The sequence below is a fragment of the Thalassophryne amazonica genome, unplaced genomic scaffold (assembly GCF_902500255.1).
Source record: "Thalassophryne amazonica unplaced genomic scaffold, fThaAma1.1, whole genome shotgun sequence".
In the NCBI taxonomy this organism is placed as follows: domain Eukaryota; kingdom Metazoa; phylum Chordata; class Actinopteri; order Batrachoidiformes; family Batrachoididae; genus Thalassophryne; species Thalassophryne amazonica.
Genome location: NW_022986569.1, coordinates 1 through 26,090, shown reverse-complemented (window position 1 = coordinate 26,090; position 26,090 = coordinate 1). Strand labels below are relative to the sequence as shown.

The 26,090-nt window shown below is 39.8% G+C and overlaps 1 protein-coding gene across 1 annotated transcript; it reads left to right on the top strand.

Moving 5' to 3' along the window:
- Positions 1-804: 804 nt before the first annotated feature.
- traf7 (TNF receptor-associated factor 7) lies at positions 805-25,004 on the top strand (the record flags this gene model as incomplete). The annotated part of the gene is made up of 13 exons (XM_034165785.1): positions 805-947; positions 1,157-1,379; positions 4,702-4,836; positions 7,059-7,154; positions 7,625-7,746; positions 10,188-10,261; positions 15,985-16,033; positions 16,911-17,038; positions 17,529-17,611; positions 17,687-17,726; positions 17,854-17,970; positions 22,543-22,665; positions 24,969-25,004. Coding segments are annotated over exons 1-13 (1,293 nt in total), but the record flags the coding sequence as incomplete, so codon positions are not given.
- Positions 25,005-26,090: the final 1,086 nt, after the last annotated feature.

Sequence of the window (26,090 nt, the reverse complement as noted above, 5' to 3'; positions counted from 1 at the left end):
AAGGTATATTCCTCTATGATTTTTATGGACACATCTACGGAAGCAGGCCACAGTTTCAACTTGTTGAATTTCTAATTTATTTTTGCTCTGAGGTAGTGGTATAAATTTAAAAGGTACCTTGCGAAAGGGAAACACTATAAAGGTCTTTATTTGGGTTAACTGGCACTTCATTGGTATTTTCTATGGCTGCAACAAATGATTATTTTCATAATTGATTAATGAATCGATTATTGTCTTGGTTAGTCAATTAGTTATTAGGTCCATGAAATGGTGAAAAGGGTGAGATGATACTTTAAAATGTCTTATGTCTACAACCTATTCAGTTTACTGTCTGATAGGCATAAAGCAGCTAGTAAAATAAAGGTGTGAAAATATTTGCATTTAAGAAGCTAAAATCAAAGAATTTTTATATTTTTTAAAAGAAGACTCAAAATGATTGAAAAACTTGTCAATTTACTCATTGATTAGCAATTCAGATTTATTATACCCTTGGGTAAATTTGGTTTACAGTGAGTGAGTCATCTCGTTTTGTAAACACACAGAAAAACCCAGAAAAAGACAAAGTGGTGACAGTGCTAAGGCTAAAAGAACAACAGACAACCCCATGATAAAAAGCAAAATGAATTAAAACATCACTTAATGAAAAGCCTAAAAACATATCATAGCAAGCCAAAGTATAAAAACAAGGTTAAAGAAACTATACAAAAAATAAATATATAAGTTATATTGCAGTTTCTCTCACTTGTTAACACCACTGATGGCTGCTGGTAGTATTTGATTAATTATTGCAGCGCTAGTATTTTCTTTCTCTTAAAAACTGCTTTAAATCACTGTTTTTAGTCTAATAATTGAAATTGATCATTTAATTGAAGTAATTAAAATGGTACCCGATGTGTTTTTCCTCCTTTCTCAGCACACCTTTTGTCGACGATGTGCCTTGACTTCAGGTGAGATTTCATTCAGAATAAACTTTTCTCATGACATTCTGACTTGTCAGACAGGCAGCGCTAATAACATTAGTAACATCAGTCTTTACTTATATCTTGGACTGTGTCCAAAGATTGATTTATTACTCAGTTGATATAATTCTACAATTATGTAGAAAATTCTGCTAAATTTTAAAGTTCCATTGGTTTAACCTGAAATCATCTTACAGATAAGTGCCCAGTGGATGCAGCTAAGCTCACAGTCGTGGTGAACAACATCGCAGTAGCAGAGCAGATCGGCGAACTGTTCATCCACTGTAAATATGGCTGCAGATCCACAGCAAGTGGTGCAGGTGAAGCCAGCGCCTCAAATACAACAGTGGCTGGAAAACCTGGGCCGTTTGAAGTGGACCCGCTGGGCTGCCCATTCACTATAAAACTGTCCACACGGAAGTAAGTACTAAAAGAAAGTTTCCAGTGTTTCCTTTGAATATGGTTAAGAGCCACACATGCTAGACAACAAATTTTATAAAATGTTCTTTTTTTATTACTGTACAAGGATGTGGACACCTCTGTGACTGAAAATTGCACCTTCAATTAAATGAATATTGGTTTGTGATCATGAAAGAAAATGAACACATTCATTTTATTTTATTCTGTTGTGGATATGAACTCAAATATAGGCTCAAATGTTGTCTGTGTTGGCAGTCAGGAAATTTTAGGGGAATCTCCAGTGATGTCATGGGGGAAACCTAAAAAAATGGCTGCTCTTGATGGTGAATCTTTAGTGGCTAGAGGACTGGCACAAAAACACTATACAGGGGTTAAAGTTTTCCATCACTATGAAGGATTTCCGCTGATGCTGTCCTTACACAAAATCAAGGTTGGACGCAAGACACAATTTACTGCATCCTCGGGACACATGCGCACTGCCTTCAAAATGTTCAAAAATTTATTTTTAGAATGTCTGGTCTTTTGTTTTGCTTTTTGCTTCTTCTTTTTTCTCCTTGCGGTGAGTCCCTGTGTCTTTCTGTATCCTGTCTCCACTCTGCAGGAGAAGGAGCAGGGAGGGGGGTAGTTGGTTAGCCTGCTGTATGCTTGAGTGTAGATGTCTCACAGTGCGATGACTACACAGTGCGATGACTTTCAGAGTCTGCGTTGATTGTCTCTGAGTGTCCTTGCTGTGGTTAAACTAAAAACACAGCTCCTGACCCATGATCATTATCAACAAACATGCTTTTTTCCCCAAAATACACCTAAAGTCTCTTTTTGAGTGCATCATTATGTAAGATGCGCTCATAAAATCTTCTTACCTCTCAATCAGGTTGCACTTTCCACATACGAGGTCTATTAGAAAAGTATCTGACCTTATTATTTTTTTCAAAAACTATATGGATTGAATCACGTGTGATTACATCAGACATGCTTGAACCCTCGTGGGCATGCGAGAGTTTTTTCACGCCTGTCGGTTACGTCATTCGCCTGTGGGCAGTCTTTGAGTGAGGAGTCGCCCACCCTCTCGTCGATTTTTTTTTTTTTTTTTTTTTTTTCTTTTCATTGTTTAGGAATGCCTCAGAGACTGCTGCTTTGTTTAATCAAAATTTTTTCAAAACTGTAAGGCACAACTGAGTGGACACCATTCGATAAATTCAGCTGGTTTTCGGTAAAAATTTTAACGGCTGATGAGAGATTTTGGTCTGGTAGTGTCGCCGTAAGGACGGCCCACGGCGCCTGGCAGTGATCTGCGCTTCGAGGCAGCAGCGTCTCGCCGTTTCAAGTTGAAAACTTCCACAATTCAGGCTCTGTTGACCCAGTAAGTCGTCAGAGAACTTTCAGAAGAAGTCGGCATTTAATGTTCTGCTGCAACTGTTCATTGTTAACAGACATTTTGTAATGAAAGAACATGTGAGCAGAGTCGCATGTCGGGCCGGACCTGACCGCGGGGGGTCGCGACAGGAAAAACACCTCCGTTGGAAACCTTAACGGGCAAGTTGGAACATGCCCAAGCTGTTAAACAATTTCTCAGTTACTCACTTGTTGAAAGCCAGAATTTTACAAATGATTTTCAACACGGAGGTGTTTTTCCTGTCGTGGCGCACACAGATTTGCCGAGTCGTCACGGAAACGACTCGGCGAATTTGCGCGCACGTCTTTCATTAAAAAATGTCCTTAAACAGTGGAATGTCCGCATAAAGTCCTCATGTCGGCCTCTTCTGAATCTTCTCTGTTCTCTCATGACGTCCTGGGTGAATTAAGCCTTAAATTAGGATGTTTTCAGGTCAAAACAGGCCGATGACGGTGCCTGGAAGCGCTGCACGACGTCCTGCTCTGTGGGAAGTCCTTACACCGACAGAAACACCCCATAATCTCTCATCAGCCGTTAAACTTTTCACCGAAAACCAGCTTAATTTCTCGAATAGTGTCCACTCGGATATTCCTCACAGGTCCAGAAAAAATGTTGATAAAGCAACGCGCGCCGTCTCGAGCAGCGTGTGAAACAAAGGAATTCAGCCGAGAGGGCGGGACCACATCTCACTCAAGGCCTGCCCACAGGGAAATGACGTCACTGACACGCGTGAAAAAACTCACGCATGCGCACGAGGGTTCAAGCATGATTGGTGTAATCGCACGTCATTCAAATCCATATAATTAAAAAAAATAAATAAAAGGGTCGGTTTATTATCTAATAGACCTCGTACATACCTGTATCAGCCTGTACCCAAAGTGGTCAATCCAAAGCTTCCTACAGTGAATCTGCACGGACAGGTCCTGGAGAACGTGACCCACTTTCCCCACCTGGGCAGCCATGTTTCTTCAAATGCCGACATTAATGACGAGATCCAACACTGACTCAAGTGAGCAACAACTGCCCACAGCTGGCTTCACACATGCTTTCAACAACAGAGACCTTTGACATGAGATGGGAATCCTCGCCTACAGAGCTGTTGTCATGCCAACCCCTGCTGTATGGATCTGAGACCTGGACCATCTACCATTGCCACCTGAAGACTCTCAAGCGATTCCACCAATGCTGGCTTAGGAGTATCCTCTGCATCAGGTGGGAAGACTACCTTACCAACATCAGCATCCTGGGTGAAACCAAGCTCATAAGCATAGAGTCTGTCATCATCAAGAACTACCTTCAGTGGATTGGTTACGTCAGGATGGATGACAGCCGAGTTCCCAAGCAGATATCCTACTCCCAGCAAAGCAAAGGAAAGCAGTCCAGAGGACAACACTGAAGAGGAAACACTGCAAGGACCTCCTGAAGCACAACCACAAGAACTGCTCAATTGACTGGAAGACCTGGGAAGAACAAGCAAAGGACTGAGCCAGCTGGTGAGCAATGGTCCACACAGTAATGGAAGTCTTTGGGGAAAAAAAAAATGGATGAACAACACAGACGAGAAAGGCTAAGGACAGAGAGCAAGATCCTGACCAGCAAAAGCCAGTATATTGATATAAAAAAAAAAACTGGATGCCAAGGATGGGCCTAATATTTACGAACCAATAAGTGGTGCATCATATTGTGAAACTGATCAGTTGGAATCAGCTCTTATGCAGATTTTGGGGGTGTGTCATGCGTAACTCCTCTTCAAAATCCAGTCGTAGAAACAGGCTTCATAATATTATATAGAAAAACCATTTGTGTGGCTTTTACAGTATATTGATGTTTAGGTCTTCACACTATCTAGGACAGCTTGAAGTCCTGATGCAACATTAGTCTTTTCAGATCCTTTTCCATGTCTAATGCCATTTTTTTCTATCTTTGCAGAGAACATGAGGTCAGTTGTGACTACAGGCCTGTCCGGTGTCCCAACAACCCCTCCTGCCCCCCACTACTTACCATGAACCTGGAAGCTCATCTCAAAGAGTGTGAGCACATCAAATGTCCCCACTCCAAATATGGGTGAGTTTATGAAAACATAATCATGGCTGCATACATGAAAATACAATTATTTTCCTGCGTCACTAGCCAGGATTATTTTAATGCACATACAGAATATTTTATAAAGTTCATCTTAGGTTCATTTGAGTCACTGTTGCTTGTTTTTGCTGTTCATTAACATTTTCATCAGTAATGGTGTTGATGTTTTCATGGTTACATTTATATTAAAGATGCAGTCAATGCTAACTTCATTATTTGTGGATCTTATGATCATTTTCATGATTTTATAAGTGTCAAAAAACAGGGAACAACATCTCCTTGAGAATAAAACCGGTATCTCACATTTGAAATGGTTTAAATCCATTACAAAGTGTTTTCAGAAGCATGTACAACCCCTGGCAAAAATTATGGAATCACCGGCCTCGGAGGATGTTCATTCAGTTGTTTAATTTTGTAGAAAAAAAAGCAGATCACAGACGTGACACAAAACTAAAGTCATTTCAAATGGCAACTTTCTGGCTTTAAGAAACACTATAAGAAATCAGGAAAAAAAATTGTGGCAGTCAGTAACGGTTACTTTTTTAGACCAAGCACAGGGAAAAAAATATGGAATCACTCAATTCTGAGGAAAAAATTATGGAATCATGAAAAACAAAAGAACGCTCCAACACATCACTAGTATTTTGTTACACCACCTCTGGCTTTTATAACAGCGTGCAGTCTCTGAGGCATGGACTTGATGAGTGACAAACAGTACTCTTCATCAATCTGGCTCCAACTTTCTCTGATTGCTGTTGCCAGATCAGCTTTGCAGGTTGGAGCCTTGTCATGGACCATTTTCTTCAACTTCCACCAATGATTTTCAATTGGATTAAGATCTGGACTATTTGCAGGCCATGACATTGACCCTATGTGTCTTTTTGCAAGGAATGTTTTCACAGTTTTTGCTCTATGGCAAGATGCATTATCATCTTGAAAAATGATTTCATCATCCCCAAACATCCTTTCAATTGATGGGATAAGAAAAGTGTCCAAAATATCAACGTAAACTTGTGCATTTATTGATGATGTAATGACAGCCATCTCCCCAGTGCCTTTACCTGACATGCAGTCCCATATCATCAATGACTGTGGAAATTTACATGTTCTCTTCAGGCAGTCATCTTTATAAATCTCATTGGAATGGCACCAAACAAAAGTTCCAGCATCATCACCTTGCCCAATGCAGATTCGAGATTCATCACTGAATATGACTTTCATCCAGTCATCCACAGTCCACGATTGCTTTTTCCTTAGCCCATTGTAACCTTGTTTTTTTCTGTTTAGGTGTTAATGATGGCTTTCGTTTAGCTTTTCTGTATGTAAATCCCATTTCCTTTAAGCAGTTTCTTACAGTTCGGTCACAGACGTTGACTCCAGTTTCCTCCCATTCATTCCTCATTTGTTTTGTTGTGCATTTTCGATTTTTGAGACATATTGCTTTAAGTTTTCTGTCTTGACGCTTTGATGTCTTCCTTGGTCTACCAGTATGTTTGCCTTTAACAACCTTCCCATGTTGTTTGTATTTGGTCCAGAGTTTAGACACAGCTGACTGTGAACAACCAACATCTTTTGCAACATTGCGTGATGATTTACCCTCTTTTAAGAGTTTGATAATCCTCTCCTTTGTTTCAATTGACATCTCTCGTGTTGGAGCCATGATTCATGTCAGTCCACTTGGTGCAACAGCTCTCCAAGGTGTGATCACTCCTTTTTAGATGCAGACTAACGGGCAGATCTGATTTGATGCAGGTATTAGTTTTGGGGATGAAAATTTACAGGGTGATTCCATAATTTATTCCTCAGAATTGAGTGAGTCCATATTTTTTTTCCCTCTGCTTAGTCTAAAAAAGTAACCGTTACTGACTGCCACAGTTATTTTTCCTGATTTCTTATAGTGTTTCTTAAAGCCAGAAAGTTGCCATTTGAAATGACTTTAGTTTTGTGTCATGTCTGTGATCTGCTTTTTTCTACAAAATTAAACAACTGAATGAACATCCTCCGAGGCCGGTGATTCCTGGGGTTGTAGAACAGTGCTAAAATTTCAAAAACTGAAATTTTAAGTTTAAATTTCATCATTTTTTGGTTGGACGTGATTTAAATGATTGATCAGTTATTAAAATTTTTCATTTTCTTGATGAGCAAACTTTCAATTCATGCCAAAACATGCCTTGAGCATGCCTTTCTTTCCATCTCTCCATCAGCTGCACGTTCATCGGTAACCAGGATACACATGAAACCCATCTGGAGGTGTGTAAGTTTGAGGGGCTGAAGGAGTTTCTGCAGCAGACTGATGACAGGTGAGTAGATCCCCAAACATTGCCTTACAGCGAACAGTTGGAGATATAATTGAATACAATAGAAGTGAACCCCGTTAACTCGCACATATGTAAGTCACGATTCGGCTTTACTTACTGTCGATTTGTGGACCCTGAAAATTTAGACAACTGTACTGTATAGTTTTTTGGTCAACTTCATTAACTCGTGGTTTCAGATAACCCACGGCCTGATTTTGTGGACCCCGCAACTCACGGGTTAACAGGGCTCACCTGTATCATCTACTAACTCAGGTGTACACTCAAACATAGTACTGTGATCTTACTCTTTTCGTTATCGCTACCATTTCCATCATATAGTGATGCATATCAACATACGAGTTAAAAAAATCAATAATGGAAGATTTGATCTTTCTCGTACCGAAATTTTCAGTACATTAACAAAAATAATAAATGTGCCAAAGATAATGGGAGGACTTCATGTGATCTGTTAGGTTCCATGAGATGCAGTTAGCACTGTCCCAGAAAGACCAAGATATTGCTTTCCTGCGCTCAATGTTGGGAAAACTCTCTGAGAAATTGGATCAGCTGGAGAAGAACCTGGAGCTGAAGTTTGGTAAGAGTCGTGCCTTATTTGGGATTTTTATTCCATACTCAATTCACTTTATTTATATAGCACCAAATCACAACATATGTCACTTCAAGGCACTTCAGAAGGATAAGGTCTAACCCTACCAACCCCCCTGAGCAAGCACATAAGCAACAAGTACTAAAAAATTCCTTCAGGCCTTTTTTGAGGAAGAGACCTCAAGCAGACTAGACTCAGCGGGGTGACCCACTGCTTAGGTCATTCGCATGAGAAGATTTTCAAACATGCAAAACAAGAAGTTTGGCAATAATTCCTTTGGCAAGAATGCATGAAGAAAGCATGACTGTTGATATGGAGATTAGTCAGGCTTCTTCATCGGTGGAGTTGCAGTATTGGATAGGTTGCATCCTAAAGCAGGGGTCCCATAACCAAGGAGTTTACCAATGACAGCGGCTTAAACAGCGAAAGGGAGAGCAGAACCAATCAGCCTGGACTAACAGCACACAAAATACAATTCTCAGCAGTAAACCAACAGAGTAACAGATGGGAAGCTAATGTGGTCACTGGCAGCTAGCCCTGTGCTTCACTAACAGACCCAGAATTTAGTTATGATGAGTCTAAGACCTGCTGCATTGTTAGTAACATAGCTAAAAAAGGAAAAAATAGTTAAGTACAGAACGAACACATTAGTCATACGAAAGGGAAATATCGGCTTGAATGTCTCCAGAGAGAGAGAGAGACTGTTTTATCTCAGCAGACAAATTTTTCCACAGAACAGGTGCATGGTAAGAGAAAACTCTGTGACCTGCTGACTCCATTTTAACCTTTGGAGCACACAGTAGTCCTGCCTCCTGAGAACACAGAACACAGGCTGATATATAAGGTTCAGTTATGTTAGCCAAACCTTCAAGTCTGACCTCGCATGGACAGAAAGCCAGTGGAGGGAGGCCAAAGTTGGTTGATATGGTCAAATCTTCTGCTCCTAGTTAGAACTCTAGCAGCAGCATTTTGAACCAATTGGAGACCTCTCATGCTGGACTGTAGTAAGACAGAGAATAGGACGTTACAGTAATCCAATCTAAAAGAGACAAAGGCATGAATCAAAGTGGCTGTGTCAGCCATAGACAGGACAGGTGGAATCTTCACAATGTTATGGAGAATGATAGAAAGCATTCTTAGTGATTTCTCTAATGTCTCGGTCAAAGAACTTTAGTAAGTGCTGTCTCTGTGAATTGGCATATTCTAAATGTGCACTGCAGCGGCTCAAAGAGGCTATTTTCTTCAAGATAATCCAGAAGATGTTATGAAACCACTTTTTAAAGAATTTTTGAGCAAAATGATCAGTTTGATACCTGTCTGTAGTTTTTTAATTAATAAACCCAGATCCAGATTAGGTTTCTTAATAGTAGGTTTGATCACTGCAAATTTAAAACTTGTAGGAACAGAACCTGAGGTTAGTGACAGATTAATCATTTTAAGCATAGTGTGCACAAGTGTAGCCCACATGTCCTGAAACAGTTTAGTTGGCATTGGGTCAAAAAGACCAGTTGTGCTGTTAGCAGAGTTCACGAGTTGTGACGTCATCCAGCGAAGTTTAGTTTAGAACTACACTATTTGTGCTGTAAACTCTGAGACATGTACCTGATGTCATGTAGATACTCATTAAACCAAGACATTTGCACTCACTCTTCTTTACACCTTTTACTGGTGTTATTTACATCACACAAACAATTTAGTGTGTGAACATTGTTCATTTCAGAACAAGAGTTTATTGAAATTTATACCATGGTCAGTGAGAATTCCATGTCTAACTGGCGTGCATTATTTTCGTGTATATGCACATGTAGTTTGGCGAGTTAAGTCACTGTAATATCACTCCGCTCTGGTCGTCACCACAGCAGCACGCAAATCAGATGGCGCAGATCAGCTGTGTTTTGACAGGTTAGTGACAGAAACGCAATAAAACATGGATTTCCAAGTGAATTTTAATATCTTTGGCCAAAATAAAGCATTTGAGGAATGGAAAGAGGAGGAGAGCAAACGAGAAGAACAGCAAAAGCAACGACATAGAGATTTAACATCGGATGCACTGGACAAGATTGAAGACGGGAAAGAAGAAGAGAACGGTTACCGAGGATGAAAATATCTTGAGACTGGCATAAAATAGTCCCAAATACTTACACATTTTTCTCAAGTTCTGTTAACTTAAATAAATATTTGTGTGTTAGCTCACTGTGTGGGACTATGGTATAAGCGGATTAAACAACTCAAAGCCGTGCATTATACGGTTTGAATGCACTTCGCGGAGTAACACCACTCCGCTTCGCGTCGTGGTGTTTTAGACTCCGCATCGTGCATTCAAACCGTGTAATGCATGGCTTTGAGTTGTTTAATCCTTACATAACAGTTGACCCTGCTGGGATTCTTTGGATGGCATTGTGACTGATTCGCTTTTGTGTGTCTTTCAGATGTGTTAGATGAGAACCAGAGTAAACTAAGTGAGGACCTCATGGAATTTCGCCGCGATGCATCCATGCTTAACGTAAGTTGGTGCGCCATTTTACCGGAGGGGCCTCTGTGCATGTCTTTGTGCATAAGAGAATAAAAAAAATTATAGCAGTTTCCCAAATTTGGAGTTGTGACCTCACATGGGTTCCCCTGTTACGCAAGCAGATTTATGATTTACTACACATAAACATCTGCGTTCTTTTTGTTTTTCTTACTTAGAAAAAACACCTTACATTTACAAAGTAAATGTAAGGTGAGCATTGTGTGAGCTCTATATTTACTTTTTTAACATCAACTTTGTGTTTGAGTTTAAAGTGGATATGACACTTAAAGACAACATAGTCTTATTACATGTAACAAAGGTTATATAATTCGGTCAACCTAAGCGTTTTGGGAAAATGGACGCAGTTCTCCCGTTATATATAACATTTGAACGTCCCACCACTGAAAAATGTTCACACCCCCTGAACAGCTTCCCACTGAGCACCAAGCCGAAAATACGTCACTACGTGTAGACCATATCGGCTCGCGCGCCTGGTGGCCGTTGTTTACACTTTTTTTAGCAGCAGAAACTATGATTAAACACAGCTGTCAGGGACTTGTTTGTCGATATGCCTGATCAGTGTGTCGCAGCATATTGCACAAACACAAGGGCGAAAGGTTTTAGCTTTTTCAAGTCCAGGCAGATTGATCAAAAGCTGCAGTGTTGTGTGATGCACGAAATGTCCGGGTGCCGCTCGCTCCGCTCATACACACACATTTGCTCCAGACAGCAGACACTTTCCTCTACCGTCTCCATGTTCTCGCACCGCTCACAGGAACACATAAAATGTCAACCCCAAATAATATGTTCACAATAATCTTGAAATGGTCAAGGAACTTACGTAGTAAACACGATGGCGGCAACACGGCGGCGGCATGTAAACACGACGGCGGCATGTAAACACGGCGATGGCATGTAAACACGGCGGCGGCATGTTCATTGTTGTTTTCGCCTTCGCCGTTTATTTCATATTCTTTCGTGAAAATAATGTAACTAAACATGGATGAATGCAATGCCAGGCACTCGAAAACGGCAAAACCCGAAGATAATGATGATGGTCCACAAGTAATAGCTACACTATCACAGCTCTGGAACAATAACAAGGCGGTAAACATGCTCGAATCTTAATGATATACAGTAATTAGAGTGTTATACGTCTCTTGCCTATGGCGGAGCCGAAGGAAATAAACATAAATAAACACCGTCGGCATTATTTTCGCTGCCAGAATGCTCCTGGTTGAATGTTCATCCGAAAGATACGCTCCAATCTGTAGGGTCTAATCACTGCTGCGACATCCTCAGGATCCGAGTCAGAAATAATCCACACTTCAAGAGGAGTCAGAAAAGTTCTTGATCTCGTCACTGTCCATGCTGAGGTCCATCTGTTCCTGTTGTTAATCTAACAGACAAAGACGGGACTCTACATTCTGTGACGTCACAGCATCACGTGACTGCTGATGGAATGCTACCAGCGCGCTTTCCAAGAAACACACTTTTGAGAAACTGTACAAACTTTATTTCTCAGTGTTAATAATTAAAACCACTTTCAACTTACTATACTGTATGTATATTTTGATATTTATATCAGTTTTACCTAATTTTTTAGGTGTCCTATCCACTTTCCACTCATCACTAATTGAAGAAAATAAGAACAACCCCAGGTTTCTTTTCAGCACTGTAGCCAGGCTGACAAAGAGTCAGAGCTCTATTGAGCTGAGTATTCCATTAACTTTAACTAGTAATGACTTCATGACTTTCTTTGCTAACAAAATTTTAACTATTAGAGAAAAAATTACTCATAACCATCCCAAAGACGTATCGCTATCTTTGGCTGCTTTCAGTGATGCCGGTATTTGGTTAGACTCTTTCTCTCCGATTGTTCTGTCTGAGTTATTTTCATTAGTTACTTCATCCAAACCATCAACATGTTTATTAGACCCCATTCCTACCAGGCTGCTCAAGGAAGCCCTACCATTATTTAATACTTCGATCTTAAATATGATCAATCTATCTTTGTTAGTTGGCTATGTACCACAGGCTTTTAAGGTGGCAGTAATTAAACCATTACTTAAAAAGCCATCACTTGACCCAGCTATCTTAGCTAATTATAGGCCAATCTCCAACCTTCCTTTTCTCTCAAAAATTCTTGAAAGGGTAGTTGTAAAACAGCTAACTGATCATCTGCAGAGGAATGGTCTATTTGAAGAGTTTCAGTCAGGTTTTAGAATTCATCATAGTACAGAAACAGCATTAGTGAAGGTTACAAATGATCTTCTTATGGCCTCGGACAGTGGACTCATCTCTGTGCTTGTTCTGTTACACCTCAGTGCTGCTTTTGATACTGTTGACCATAAAATTTTATTACAGAGATTAGAGCATGCCATAGGTATTAAAGGCACTGCGCTGCAGTGGTTTGAATCATATTTGTCTAATAGATTACAATTTGTTCATGTAAATGGGGAATCTTCTTCACAGACTAAAGTTAATTATGGAGTTCCACAAGGTTCTCTGCTAGGACCAATTTTATTCACTTTATACATGCTTCCCTTAGGCAGTATTATTAGACGGTATTGCTTAAATTTTCATTATTACGCAGATGATACCCAGCTTTATTTATCCATGAAGCCAGAGGACACACACCAATTAGCTAAACTGCAGGATTGTCTTACAGACATAAAGACATGGATGACCTCTAATTTCCTGCTTTTAAACTCAGATAAAACTGAAGTTATTGTACTTGGCCCCACAAATCTTAGAAACATGGTGTCTAACCAGGTCCTTACTCTGGATGGAATCACCCTGACCTCTAGTAATACTGTGAGAAATCTTGGAGTCATTTTTGATCAGGATATGTCATTCAAAGCGCATATTAAACAAATATGTAGGACTGCTTTTTTGCATTTACGCAATATCTCTAAAATCAGAAAGGTCTTGTCTCAGAGTGATGCTGAAAAACTAATTCATGCATTTATTTCCTCTAGGCTGGACTATTGTAATTCATTATTATCAGGTTGTCCTAAAAGTTCCCTAAAAAGCCTTCAGTTAATTCAAAATGCTGCAGCTAGAGTACTGACGGGGACTAGAAGGAGAGAGCATATCTCACCCATATTGGCCTCTCTTCATTGGCTTCCTGTTAATTCTAGAATAGAATTTAAAATTCTTCTTCTTACTTATAAGGTTTTGAATAATCAGGTCCCATCTTATCTTAGGGACCTTGTAGTACCATATCACCCCAATAGAGCGCTTCGCTCTCAGACTGCAGGCTTACTTGTAGTTCCTAGGGTTTGTAAGAGTAGAATGGGAGGCAGAGCCTTCAGCTTTCAGGCTCCTCTCCTGTGGAACCAGCTCCCAATTCAGATCAGGGAGACAGACACCCTCTCTACTTTTAAGATTAGGCTTAAAACTTTCCTTTTTGCTAAAGCTTATAGTTAGGGCTGGATCAGGTGACCCTGAACCATCCCTTAGTTATGCTGCTATAGACGTAGACTGCTGGGGGGTTCCCATGATGCACTGTTTCTTTCTCTTTTTGCTCTGTATGCACCACTCTGCATTTAATCATTAGTGATCGATCTCTGCTCCCCTCCACAGCATGTCTTTTTCCTGGTTCTCTCCCTCAGCCCCAACCAGTCCCAGCAGAAGACTGCCCCTCCCTGAGCCTGGTTCTGCTGGAGGTTTCTTCCTGTTAAAAGGGAGTTTTTCCTTCCCACTGTAGCCAAGTGCTTGCTCACAGGGGGTCGTTTTGACCGTTGGGGTTTTACATAATTATTGTATGGCCTTGCCTTACAATATAAAGCGCCTTGGGGCAACTGTTTGTTGTGATTTGGCGCTATATAAAAAAAATTGATTGATTGATTGACTTTAATTAACATGAATGTGGCCTCTACTGGCTTTGCTGTAATGTGTAATGCTGAGTGAAGGTTTTTTTTTTTTTAACAAATATGAGAGAAGAAAATTAGACTGATATTAGCATTATGAGGTGGCAAGGTGGCTTAGTGGCTAGCACTGTTGCCTCACAGCGAAGCGGTCTCAGGTTTGCTTCCGACCTGATCCTTTTTGTGTGGCATGTGCATGTTCTCACCATATATAAGTATGTGACTGTGTTTGTCTGTGTGTCACCCCCCCCCTTCTCCCAGATAACCTTTAATTGGAATAAGCAGGTTCAGAAAATGATGGATGGATATTAGAAAACAATGTTGTAAACCCTAAATTTCATGAACCTTGAACCTCACATCAGACATGCTGGCACTGACTTGCACAGCATTTAAATTTAGTAGATGACTGTGCTGTTATTTAAAATGTATCAGGGTTATAGCTAGCGCAAACTTACGTTACAGCCCGTTACGCTATAATTTTGGACCGTTACACTTATTTTGGACCATTACGATTTTCAATACAGCGTCTGTAATCAACCGTTTCTGCAGTGCGACTCCAGTTTGAAGCGTGAATCGAAGCAACGCTTCGATTCAATGGCTCGTGGCTCTTTGATTCGCTGCTCTTCAGAAGTGGTAAGTCCGCTTCTTAACCCCTCTGAAAGCCATTAAAATATCATGAGTCACGTTTGTGTGGATTAAAGTCACTAACTGGGACTCTTGTCTTGCAGTCGAGAAACGAGAATCGTCCTCCGTTCCGTGCTTCAAACGTTACGCGGCTCTCTGCTGAGACAGCGGAATTAATAACTTCAAAATGAATCGCCGCTGTAAATAAAATGACATCTCTTACAAACGTTGCAATACAGACAATAAACTACAATTGACTAAAACGTTTTTTCCTCCCAAAATGAGACGTCCTGCATTCTTTATAATCCTGACATGCAGCGCAGCTGCAAGAGCTCAGCTCATAGGTATGGAAAGATATTCATGCCAATAATAATGTCTGAAAGGAAATGCTTTTGACAAAAACTAACAGATTTTATTTCTGTTTATGTCCAGAGATCAAGGATCCAGTAACCAATTTCTTATTTATTTACTTTAAGACTCAATAAAATGTTGTTCAGTTTCAATTTAATCAGCTTATAAAGAGCCATATTACAACAAAAGCCATCTCAAGGTGCCTCACACAGAACAGTTCAACAAAAAATTAAAATAAATAAATAAAAATTCAAATACCTAATTAAAAACAGAAGTAAAAGAATAAAACATAAAATAAAAACTACTCATAAGACAGAGAATAAAAATAGGTTTTAAGTCTTGACTTAAAAATGTCCACGGACTCCGACTGCCTCACTGAGGGCCATGTACTGGTAAATCCATAATGAGATTGCCCAGTCAACAAACTTCCCCAGCCTTCTGGACATGGTGAAGGGACTTGGGCTGTCGTACCTGGCTTTTCCCTTTGGGTACCCCTAGAATGGCCAATTTTTAGCTTGAATTTTCAAAAGCTTCCCCCCTTCCGCACCATCCCCCTCCTCGGTTGCTTCGCTCCCTCGACATTACCACTACACTAAAATTTTATCCTAGCGAGAACCCTGTGTATCATAAAATGTCAGAATTTGAAACAGCTGGTGTTATGAAAACTGGCTTCAAAATTGGGCTGTAAGAAAAAACAATTAATTTGAGGATTCTGTATATAAAATTAGAAATGCCGTGCTGTTATGAATGCTAAGAGATTGATTGTTTAATTGATAGGTATGTTAAATGCTTTTTTTTTTTTTTCTCTTCTCTTCCATGCATTTGGAAAAATTACTTCATCACCTTAAATCATCTCTGTCTCTGCAGGATGAGTTGTCCCACATCAACGCCAGGCTCAACATGGGAATCTTGGGCTGTAAGTGTTATTTTCATTGTAGAGCTTTTCAAACAATCAGAACATGATCAAACCACTTATTTTCCACATTACCATAGTTTCCGAGCCACCAGATTATTGGCTGCATCTGTCAAAAAATGCATCATTAAAAGAAAAAAAAAAAAACAGCGTACAACATATAAGTTGCACCGGCCAATAATTCACATTTATTTTTTAAAACTTTTGAAAATATGTTTTTATTCCATATGGTGGTTTTTTAGTTTGAGAGCATGATTATTGAATTCACCTGTTCTCTAAGACACAGAGCAATTTGTTATTCAAAGCTGGTGTTGTTGCTGTTGGTCTTCTTATCTTACCATTGTTGCCATCCAGCATAATGGTGCGTTAGTGCCACCTTCGCCCGTAGTGTGAATCACAGTAAGGCGTTCAGTATACAGGAATAACTTCTCATACGTAGATGTTGCCATCCTGTGGCCATAGAGGATAAAGCAGTTAAAAAAAAAAAAAAAACATATTTGTCATTTCACAGGCGGTCACAGAATTTGCCAACCTACCTAAAAAAAAAAAATAAGAGGAGTTTGGGGGGGGGGGGGGGGGGGGGGGGGGGCAATTATGGTCAAGAAAAATACGGTATTTCTGCTCACCATGTGTGTCTTCCTTACCCAATTTCTGTTTGGCCCGGAATACTTTCCACACTTCAATATCTGTGTCAGCATGCATTCCTGCTTCTCTTCTACTTCCAGGACATTTCTTACTCCATTTAATTCTTCTGTTTTCTTTATTTTACCTTCTGTTGTCTTTTAATTCATACAGCTCCTTTAAGGGTTTCACCATTGTTTATTCTCCATCGTGTTACATAATCTAAAATTCCTGTTCTTCCTGTCTTTGTGTTTTTAAGCTTACGATCCTCAGCAGATCTTCAAATGTAAAGGAACATTTGTTGGCCACCAGGGTCCCGTATGGTGTCTGTGTGTCTACTCCACTGGAGACCTGCTCTTTTCAGGATCCTCAGACAAGACTATAAAGGTAACACACCCATACAGGAAATGAAAGATACTTAAACTACAAAGCTCCCACAGAATTACTGAATAAGCTTTTAAACCAGTTCAGAGAAAATCTGTCTGACCTCGCTGGAGCAACATGTACAGGCATAGTGTTCAGTCATCTTCAACCGCTTAATCCAATTAAGGGTCGTGGGGCAGTGTTCACTCCTTTATTTTTTTTATTTATTTTTTTTTTTTAGCCTGAAGGAAAGGTGAGCAACGATGTGCCTTAAAGGGCCAACAGTCTGCAGGCGTTTTCTCCCAGAACAATCAGGTGGTTTTGCTTGTGGGTTCCGCTCATCAGCAGAAAGTGATGGTGTGGAATGAAAACACACAGACTACTGGCCCTTTGGGTACATAGGTGCCCAAACCTGGTTCTATGCAATTATAGTTACCCAAACAGGCACAAACATGAACTTGCAGCACATGCAGGATGTCTGTTTTTCAGTGATCTTCATGATCGTCTTCTTCAGGTCTGGGACACCTGCACCACCTACAAATGTCAAAAAACGCTTGAAGGTCATGATGGCATTGTCCTGGCATTGTGTATCCAGGGGTGAGAATATGCACAAGATTATCAAAGGTTTGGTGCCACTTTGTAGTGTAATGTTGCCGTGTCTTTTCTCCACAGAAACAGGCTATACAGCGGCTCTGCAGATTGCACAATCATTGTATGTACAAATAGTTTTTTCTTTCCTTCATCCTTTTTTTTCTTAAGGGCACAAACTTGCAAGCTGGTGATGTGACCTGTTTTCATGCACTGTAGAAGTTGTTCCTTCTGTTGTTTTCTTTGTGTAGGTGTGGGACATACAGACTTTGCAGAAAGTTAATACAATCCGTGCCCATGACAACCCTGTGTGCACGTTGGTTTCCTCCCACAACATGTTGTTCAGCGGTTCCCTCAAGGCCATAAAGGTACAGTGTTCCAGAGTCTATTATATTTACAGTGCATCCGGAAAGTATTCACAGTGGTTCACTTTTTCCACATTTTACAGCCTTATCCCAAAATGGAGTAAATTCATTTTTTCCCTCAAATTTCTGTACACAACATCCCATAATGACAACATGAAAAAGTCTTCTGGTTTTTTTTTTTTTCACATTTTCTTTGGTTTATTTTTTACAAATTTATTAAAAATAAAAACTAAGAAATCATATTTACATAAGTATAACCAGACTTTGCTCAGTACTTTGTTGATGCACCTTTGGCAACAATTACAGCCTCAAGTCTTCTTGAACATGATGCAACAAGTTTGACACACCCATCTTTGGGCAGTTTTGCCCATTCCTCTTTGCGCCACTTCTCAAGCTCCATCAGGTTTGATGGGGAGCGTCGGTGCACAGCCATTTTCAGATCGCCAGAGATGTTCAGTCTGATTCAGGTCTGGGCTCTGGCTGGGCCACTCAAGGACATTCACAGAGTTGTCCTGAAGCCACTCCTTTGATAACTTGGCTGTGTGCTTAGGGGTCATTGTCCTGCTGAAAGATGATCCGTCGCCCCAGTCTGAGGTGAAGAGTGCTCTGAAGCAGGTTTTCATCCAGGATGTCTCTGTACATTGCTGCACTCATTTTTTCCTCAATCCTGACGAGTCTCTGAGTTTCTGCCACTAAAAAACATCCCCACAGCATGATGCTGCCACCACCATGCTTCACTGTAGGGATGGTGCCTGGTTTCCTCCAAACATGATGCCTGGCATTCACGCCAAAGAATTCAATCTTTGTCTCATCAGACCAGAGAATTTTGTTTCTCATGGTCTGAGAGTCCTTCCGGTGCCTTTTGGCAAACTCCATGGGGGACTGTCATGTGCCTTTTAGTGGTTTCTGTCTGGCCTATGCAGAGATTGTTGTCCTTCTGGAAGGTTCTCCTCTCTTGACAGAAGATTGCTTGAGGTCTGACAGAGTGACCATCAGGTTCTTGGTCACCTTCATGGCCAAAGCCCTTCTCCCCCGATTGCTCAGTTTAGACGGGTGACCAGCTCTAGGAAGAGTCCTGGTGGATCTGAACTTCTTCCATTTACAGATGATGGAGCCCACTGTGCTCATTGGGACCTTCAAAGCAGCAGAAATGTTTCTGTGCCCTTCCCCAGATTTACACCTTGAGACAGTCCTGTCTTGGAGGTCGACAGACAATTCCATTGACTTCATGCTTGGTTTGTGCTCTGACATGCACTGTCAAACTGTGTGACCTTATATGTAGACAAGTGTGTGCCTTTCCAAATCATGCCCAGTCAACTGAATTTACCCCAGGTGGACTCCAATTAAGCTGTAGAAACATCTCAAGGATGATCTGTGGAAACAGGATGCACCTGAGCTCAGTTTTGAGCTTCATGGCAACGGCTGTGAATACCTATATGGTTTCTTAGTTTTTATTTTAATAAATTTGCAAAACTAAAAAAGAAAGGTTTCACATTGTCATTATGGGGTGTTGTGTGCAGAATTTTTGAAGAAAAAAATTTATTTCATCCATTTCGGAATAAGGCTGTAACATAATAAAATGTGGAAAAAGTGAAGCGCTGTGAACGCTTTCCCAATGCACTGTATATTAACTTTCTGCACAAATATCTGATTTTGCTCCTTGACGCATACTGCAGATGAAATTGGTAATGTAGTATTTGTTTGGTAGAAAATGTGATTTTTGTATAGAAATGGTCCTTGGGACAGGGAATAGTTTTTTTTTTTTTTTTTTTTTTTTTTTCATTTTTTTAGGCAGAACTGAATCTGATATCACCACCAAGGAGGATATGTTCATATGTTGCCATTTTTATGTCTGTCTGGCTGTCAGTTAGGTAGTTCATCAGCAGACTATCTGAAAAGAAAATGATTGGATTATAGTAACTTTTGGTGTAGACGTAGGCCTTTAGACAAGAAAGAGCCATTTTGGTCTAGATCCAGATCACCGACCAGATCTCCCCTTCCATCTTTAATCAAAGGCAGGTTACGTAAACGTAATAGACACTGAAAAGTGGTGGGGTTATTTCAACACTTACATTTTGTATTCATAGTGGAAGAAATGGCCACCACATTTGTTTCAGTGAAAGTCAACATGTTGGAGAGGAGCTGATACTAACAAATGAGTAAATAATTAAAATATAAAGTTGTCAGTGCACCATCATCCCAAAATGCTAAACAATTGCGATTAAGTATTAAGCAGGTTCCTTGTGTAGTAAATTAAATGCTCATAAAATTTTGGGGTTGTATTTGGGAAAACTACCTTTTTAGAAAGCTATAAAATGAGGAAACCAAAAAACAATGTTTCCACTTTTTCGAAACTTATGGTCACCATGTTGGATTTCCAAATTTTGCAACCTTCCGAAATTGTTAGGTTCGTTGTGTAATTTTGTTAATGTTTTTGAATATTTAGTAAACTACATGTTTAAAAAGCTTATGAAATGAGGAATCCAAAAAACATTTCCATTTTTTCCAAAAGCGTTTATGGTGGCTATCTTGGATTTTTAAAAATGTAAACCTTTAAAAAATAATGTTTACCTTTCTGGATTTCTGGTTAAGCAATGATCATGATTGAAGTGACTAAATAAGAATTTTGTACAGAAATGGTTCTTGGGATAGGGAATAACTGTGTGGGTTTTTTGTTGTTGTTTTTCTTTTTTTGGGGTCAGAGCTGCTAATTACAAATTACTGAAGATGATGAACAGTAATATTGTGTGCTCCCATTTTGTATTTTTAATTGCGCATAGTGATGTCAATGTCTTATGGAGCATAAGAACCTGATTCATGTGGGGATTTTTTCCTTACTAATCAGATCCAGATATTTCTCATTGTCAATTATTTAAAAAGAAAAATGTTTGCAATCCTTCTCGGAGTTTGTGATCAACTTTATGAACTCTTAAACCAAGAATGGTGCTCTTATTTGTTAACTGTGTACCATGAAGTTGACCCACAAATAACCAGAAGTCAAGAAACTGAAAAGTTAATTTCTGAAGGTTTTGAAATCCAAGATGGCGACCATAACAACCTTTAGGGGGGAAAAAAGTCAACTTTTTTTTTCCTTTCCTCATTTCATAAGCTTTCTAAATAAATAAATATATATATATATATATATATATATGTATATATATATATGTATATATATATATATATATATATATATGTATATATATGTATATATATGTATATATATATATATATATATGAGCTTGCCAAATCTCCCAAAAAAAAAAAATACTACTTTGCAGCCCTCACTCACATCATTCGCTTACTCCAATTAAGGGTCATGGGGAACTGGAGCCTATCTCAACACCCTGGACAGGATGCCAGTCTGTCGCAAGGCCACATTTAGACAAACAAACACATTTGCATCCTCACGCACACCTACGGACAATTTAAAGTTTCCAATACACCTAGCCTGCATGTCTTTGGATGTGGGAGGAAGCCGGAGCACCCAGAGAGAACCCATGCAAAAACGGGGAGAACATGCAAACTCCAAACAGAAAGGCCACAGGTCGGAATCGATCCCATGACCTTCTTGCTGTGAGGCAACAGTGCTAGCCACTAAGCAACCGTGTTGCCCTACTTTGAAATGCCTACTGTGTAATTCTTCTGCGTGTGTTGCTGTTGTTTAGATGGAAGATAATGTGGTGTAAATTTTTTTTGTGAAAGACAGATATGACGTGCTAATAACAAACTTATGATGATATGCAAATGCCAGATGATGGGTTTTGTTGTGTATTTCTGATAAATGTTAACAGATGTTTAGTAGGACATATGTTATGTGGAAAATGTATGTTTTCATTAAAGTAAACTACAAGGCCAGAGTTTGGATTTAAGGGTGCAATTTAAGTAAAGCACTTAATTTTTGAAGAAAGTGAATATTGGATTAAAACCATACATACTGGTGAAAAATGATGATAATTTGGGTTTTAAAGGAAGGGTGCATTTCCATGACTCAGAGCCTGATGACACAGCGTTGACCTCACAGGCCTGCTGATTTTTCATGAAGTGGTCTCCTCACACCTGCATATTGCTGGAAAAAATGATGCCATTAACAGCTGTTTTTATTGGTGAAATATTTGATAATTTTGGAAGGTCCACCCACACTGACCTATGAACTGTATAAAGGTGACTGTAATTCAATCACTGACACTTGGACTTCCTGGATCATATTTCATCTTCTCACTGGTTGCTGAAGCTACACAATCACCATAGACATTTTTGTTGTTTTTTTTAATGCAGTAATATATATATATATATATATATATATCACACAGGGACTTTCCACCCCCACTGACATAATGCACTTTGTACAACTATCCACTTCCTCTCTGTATTGCAGTATTTGTGTGGGTGGGAGTCTTTGCATGAATACCATAATGCAAGCAGAAAAATGTTTGAAAAAATATTACAGTATTGTTTAAAAAAACTGCGTGTTAAATGCAGTGTTGTCAGGTCTATTTTTTATGTATAGTTTGAAGTAAGTAAAACCCTCCTTTTCACTTTCTTTTTCTTTTCTTTTTTTTTTTTTTTTTTTTGTAGGTATGGGACATTGTGGGCACTGAACTGAAGCTGAAGAAGGAGCTTACTGGTCTGAATCACTGGGTTAGAGCACTGGTGGCCTCTCAGAACCACCTGTACAGCGGCTCATACCAGACCATAAAGGTGCGTCTGTGTTCATAGCCTATGGCAGAAACTGTAAAGATGCCTGCAAACTGATTTGCTCAAAATCGTTTATACTTAAACTAGTGTAGGTATATTTTTCCCATGACACAGCCAGTCTGCTAGATGTCACTATGCATGGGGAGTCAGATAGTCTGTCAATCGTATAACATTTCAATTGCAAGCGAGTTGTGCTGGCCTGATCGTCACCAAACCTGATGTATCCATTGTGACATCAAGAGGCCTTGGAATCCAAAGTCAAAATCACTGAACTGTAATCTGTAAATACTTTCTGCAGAAAAGCTTCACCTGTCAATGGTAAGATAATCTGCGTTTGCCCAGAGTGCCTTGGGTTAGTGTAGACTATCCAGTTGTTGATGCTTCAGTAGCTGTTGGGGCTTTTTTTTTTTTTAAACCGCATGATTATTTTAAAGTTAATTCTCATTCTTGTATTTGCTAGTTAGAGATCTGACTGGAAAATTGAGGGTGGGTGATGTTTATTTTTAGAATCGCTGCATAAAATACAAATAGTGCAGATATTTTTGCTGAGGCCCTGAACACCGCATGCTACAGAATTATAAAAAAAATACATAAATAACCCTCTGTCATTATTATTATTATTATTATTATTATTATTTGTTTATTTTATGTATATTTTTTCCTCCCTACACCCAATGGTGAATTTATTGGTTTGTATTTCAAGCTGCAGCCATTTCTCCAGGCTTTGTAAAAATCAGTTTTAGGTCATCCTATTAGCAAACAGGCAAACTGGTGCATAGCAATCATCCCTGTGGTAATTCCATCTTTTAAGGGTGTCCAATAAACACAGCCACACTAAAAAAGCACAACATGAACACTTCAGACTCGCATGATTATTTAGGGTCAGTGAGAGTTGTATGAATACTTGCCTTGATGTTTTTGTTTATGCACATTTTTGTGTGGAACTAGGTCAAGTTGTTCAGGTTGTTGTTTAGTGAGGTTTTATCCTACAGCTGTGCTGCATGTTTGTGCACTTGGTGTTGCCACATATGATATTTCACCATATTTGATTATGGGTCACTTCATGAAAAGGGGTCACCATTACACAAGCCAACATTATTGGTCAGTAAAAACAGAACAGCCCTATGTGCAGGGAAGAAATATAAAACGATTGTGTCTATATATATATATATATATATATTGATTAAATAACTGCGATAACATAGCTGACATAATTATCTTGGAATTTTTCTTTTTTGAGTTTATATCTGAAAAGGGGGGGCACCAAACCCCACCAAATTTGTGGCACACAGCATGTAAGTATTATTTTAGTAAACGTCAACAAAAATCATTTCAACTAATTTATCTGAATTGACTTCTGATTTAATGGGCATATGGTAAAATGAATTCCCCCCATAGATCAGTGTCTTAATCACTCAGTACAGCTGCAGACAGCATGCTAAAAATGTGGTGTTGAGTGTAACCCATAGTGTCCTGGTCTGTTACATTTAAAACCCGTGTTCCTAAACTGCTAATTTATTCAATAAATAGATTTCCACTGAAAGCACCACTCTTGAGAGCCTTAAACCCATGGTGAAATCAAATTTAGTTGAACAGTGAAGTAACAATCATAAATTATTCGCTTTATGTTTGTTTCACTTCCTGGTTCGACCAGTTATGCTAGAGTCCTAACATAGCTGCCAAAATAGCACTCTGGGGCTTTCCCGCAAGCCCATCCAAAATATATATGTATGTATGTATGTATGTGTATATATATATATATACACTCAACAAAAATATAAACGCAACACTTTTGGTTTTGCTCTCATTTTGTATGAGATGAACTCAAAGATCTAAATCTTTTTCCACATACACAATATCACCATTTCCCTCAAATATTGTTCACAAACCAGTCTAAATCTGTGATAGTGAGCACTTCTCCTTTGCTGAGATAATCCATCCCACCTCACAGGTGTGCCATATCAAGATGCTGATTAGACACCATGATTAGTGCACAGGTGTGCCTTAGACTGTCCACAATAAAAGGCCACTCTGAAAGGTGCAGTTTTGTTTTATTGGGGGGGGGATACCAGTCAGTATCTGGTGTGACCACCATTTGCCTCATGCAGTGCAACACATCTCCTTGGCATAGAGTTGATCAGGTTGTCAGTTGTGGCCTGTGGAATGTTGGTCCACTCCTCTTCAATGGCTGTGCGAAGTTGCTGGATATTGGCAGGAACTGGTACACACTGTTGTATACGCCGGTCCAGAGCATCCCAAACATGCTCAATGGGTGACATGTCCGGTGAGTATGCCAGCCATGCAAGAACTGGGACATTTTCAGCTTCCAAGAATTGTGTACAGATCCTTGCAACATGGGGCCGTGCATTATCCTGCTGCAACATGAGGTGATGTTCGTGGATGTATGGCACAACAATGGGCCTCAGGATCTCGTCACGGTATCTCTGTGCATTCAAAATGCCATCAATAAAATGCACCTGTGTTCTTTGTCCATAACAGACGCCTGCCCATTCCATAACCCCACCGCCACCATGGGCCACTCGATCCACAACATTGACATCAGAAAACCACTCACCCACACGACACCACACTGCTGTCTGCCATCTGCCCTGAACAGTGTGAACCGGGATTCATCCGTGAAGAGAACACCTCTCCAACGTGCCAAACACCAGCGAATGTGAGCATTTGCCCACTCAAGTCGGTTACGACAACGAACTGGAGTCAGGTCGAGACCCCGATGAGGACGACGGGCATGCAGATGAGCTTCCCTGAGATGGTTTCTGACAGTTTGTGCAGAAATTCTTTGGTTATGCAAACCGATTGTTTCAGCAGCTGTCCGAGTGGCTGGTCTCAGACGATCTTGGAGGTGAACATGCTGGATGTGGAGGTCCTGGGCTGGTGTGGTTACACGTGGTCTGCGTTTGTGAGGCTGGTTGGATGTACTGCCAAATTCTCTGAAACGCCTTTGGAGACGGCTTATGGTAGAGAAATGAACATTCAATACACGAGCAACAGCTCTGGTTGACATTCCTGCTGTCAGCATGCCAATTGCACGCTCCCTCAAATCTTGCGACATCTGTGGCATTGTGCTGTGTGATAAAACTGCACCTTTCTGAGTGGCCTTTTATTGTGGGCAGTCTAAGGCACACCTGTGCACTAATCATGGTGTCTAATCAGCATCTTGATATGGCACACCTGTGAGGTGGGATGGATTATCTCAGCAAAGGAGAAGTGCTCACTATCACAGATTTAGACTGGTTTGTGAACAATATTTGAGGGAAATGGTGATATTGTGTATGTGGAAAAAGTTTTAGATCTTTGAGTTCATCTCATACAAAATGGGAGCAAAACCAAAAGTGTTGCGTTTATATTTTTGTTGAGTGTGTGTGTGTATATATATATATGTATATATATATATATATATATAT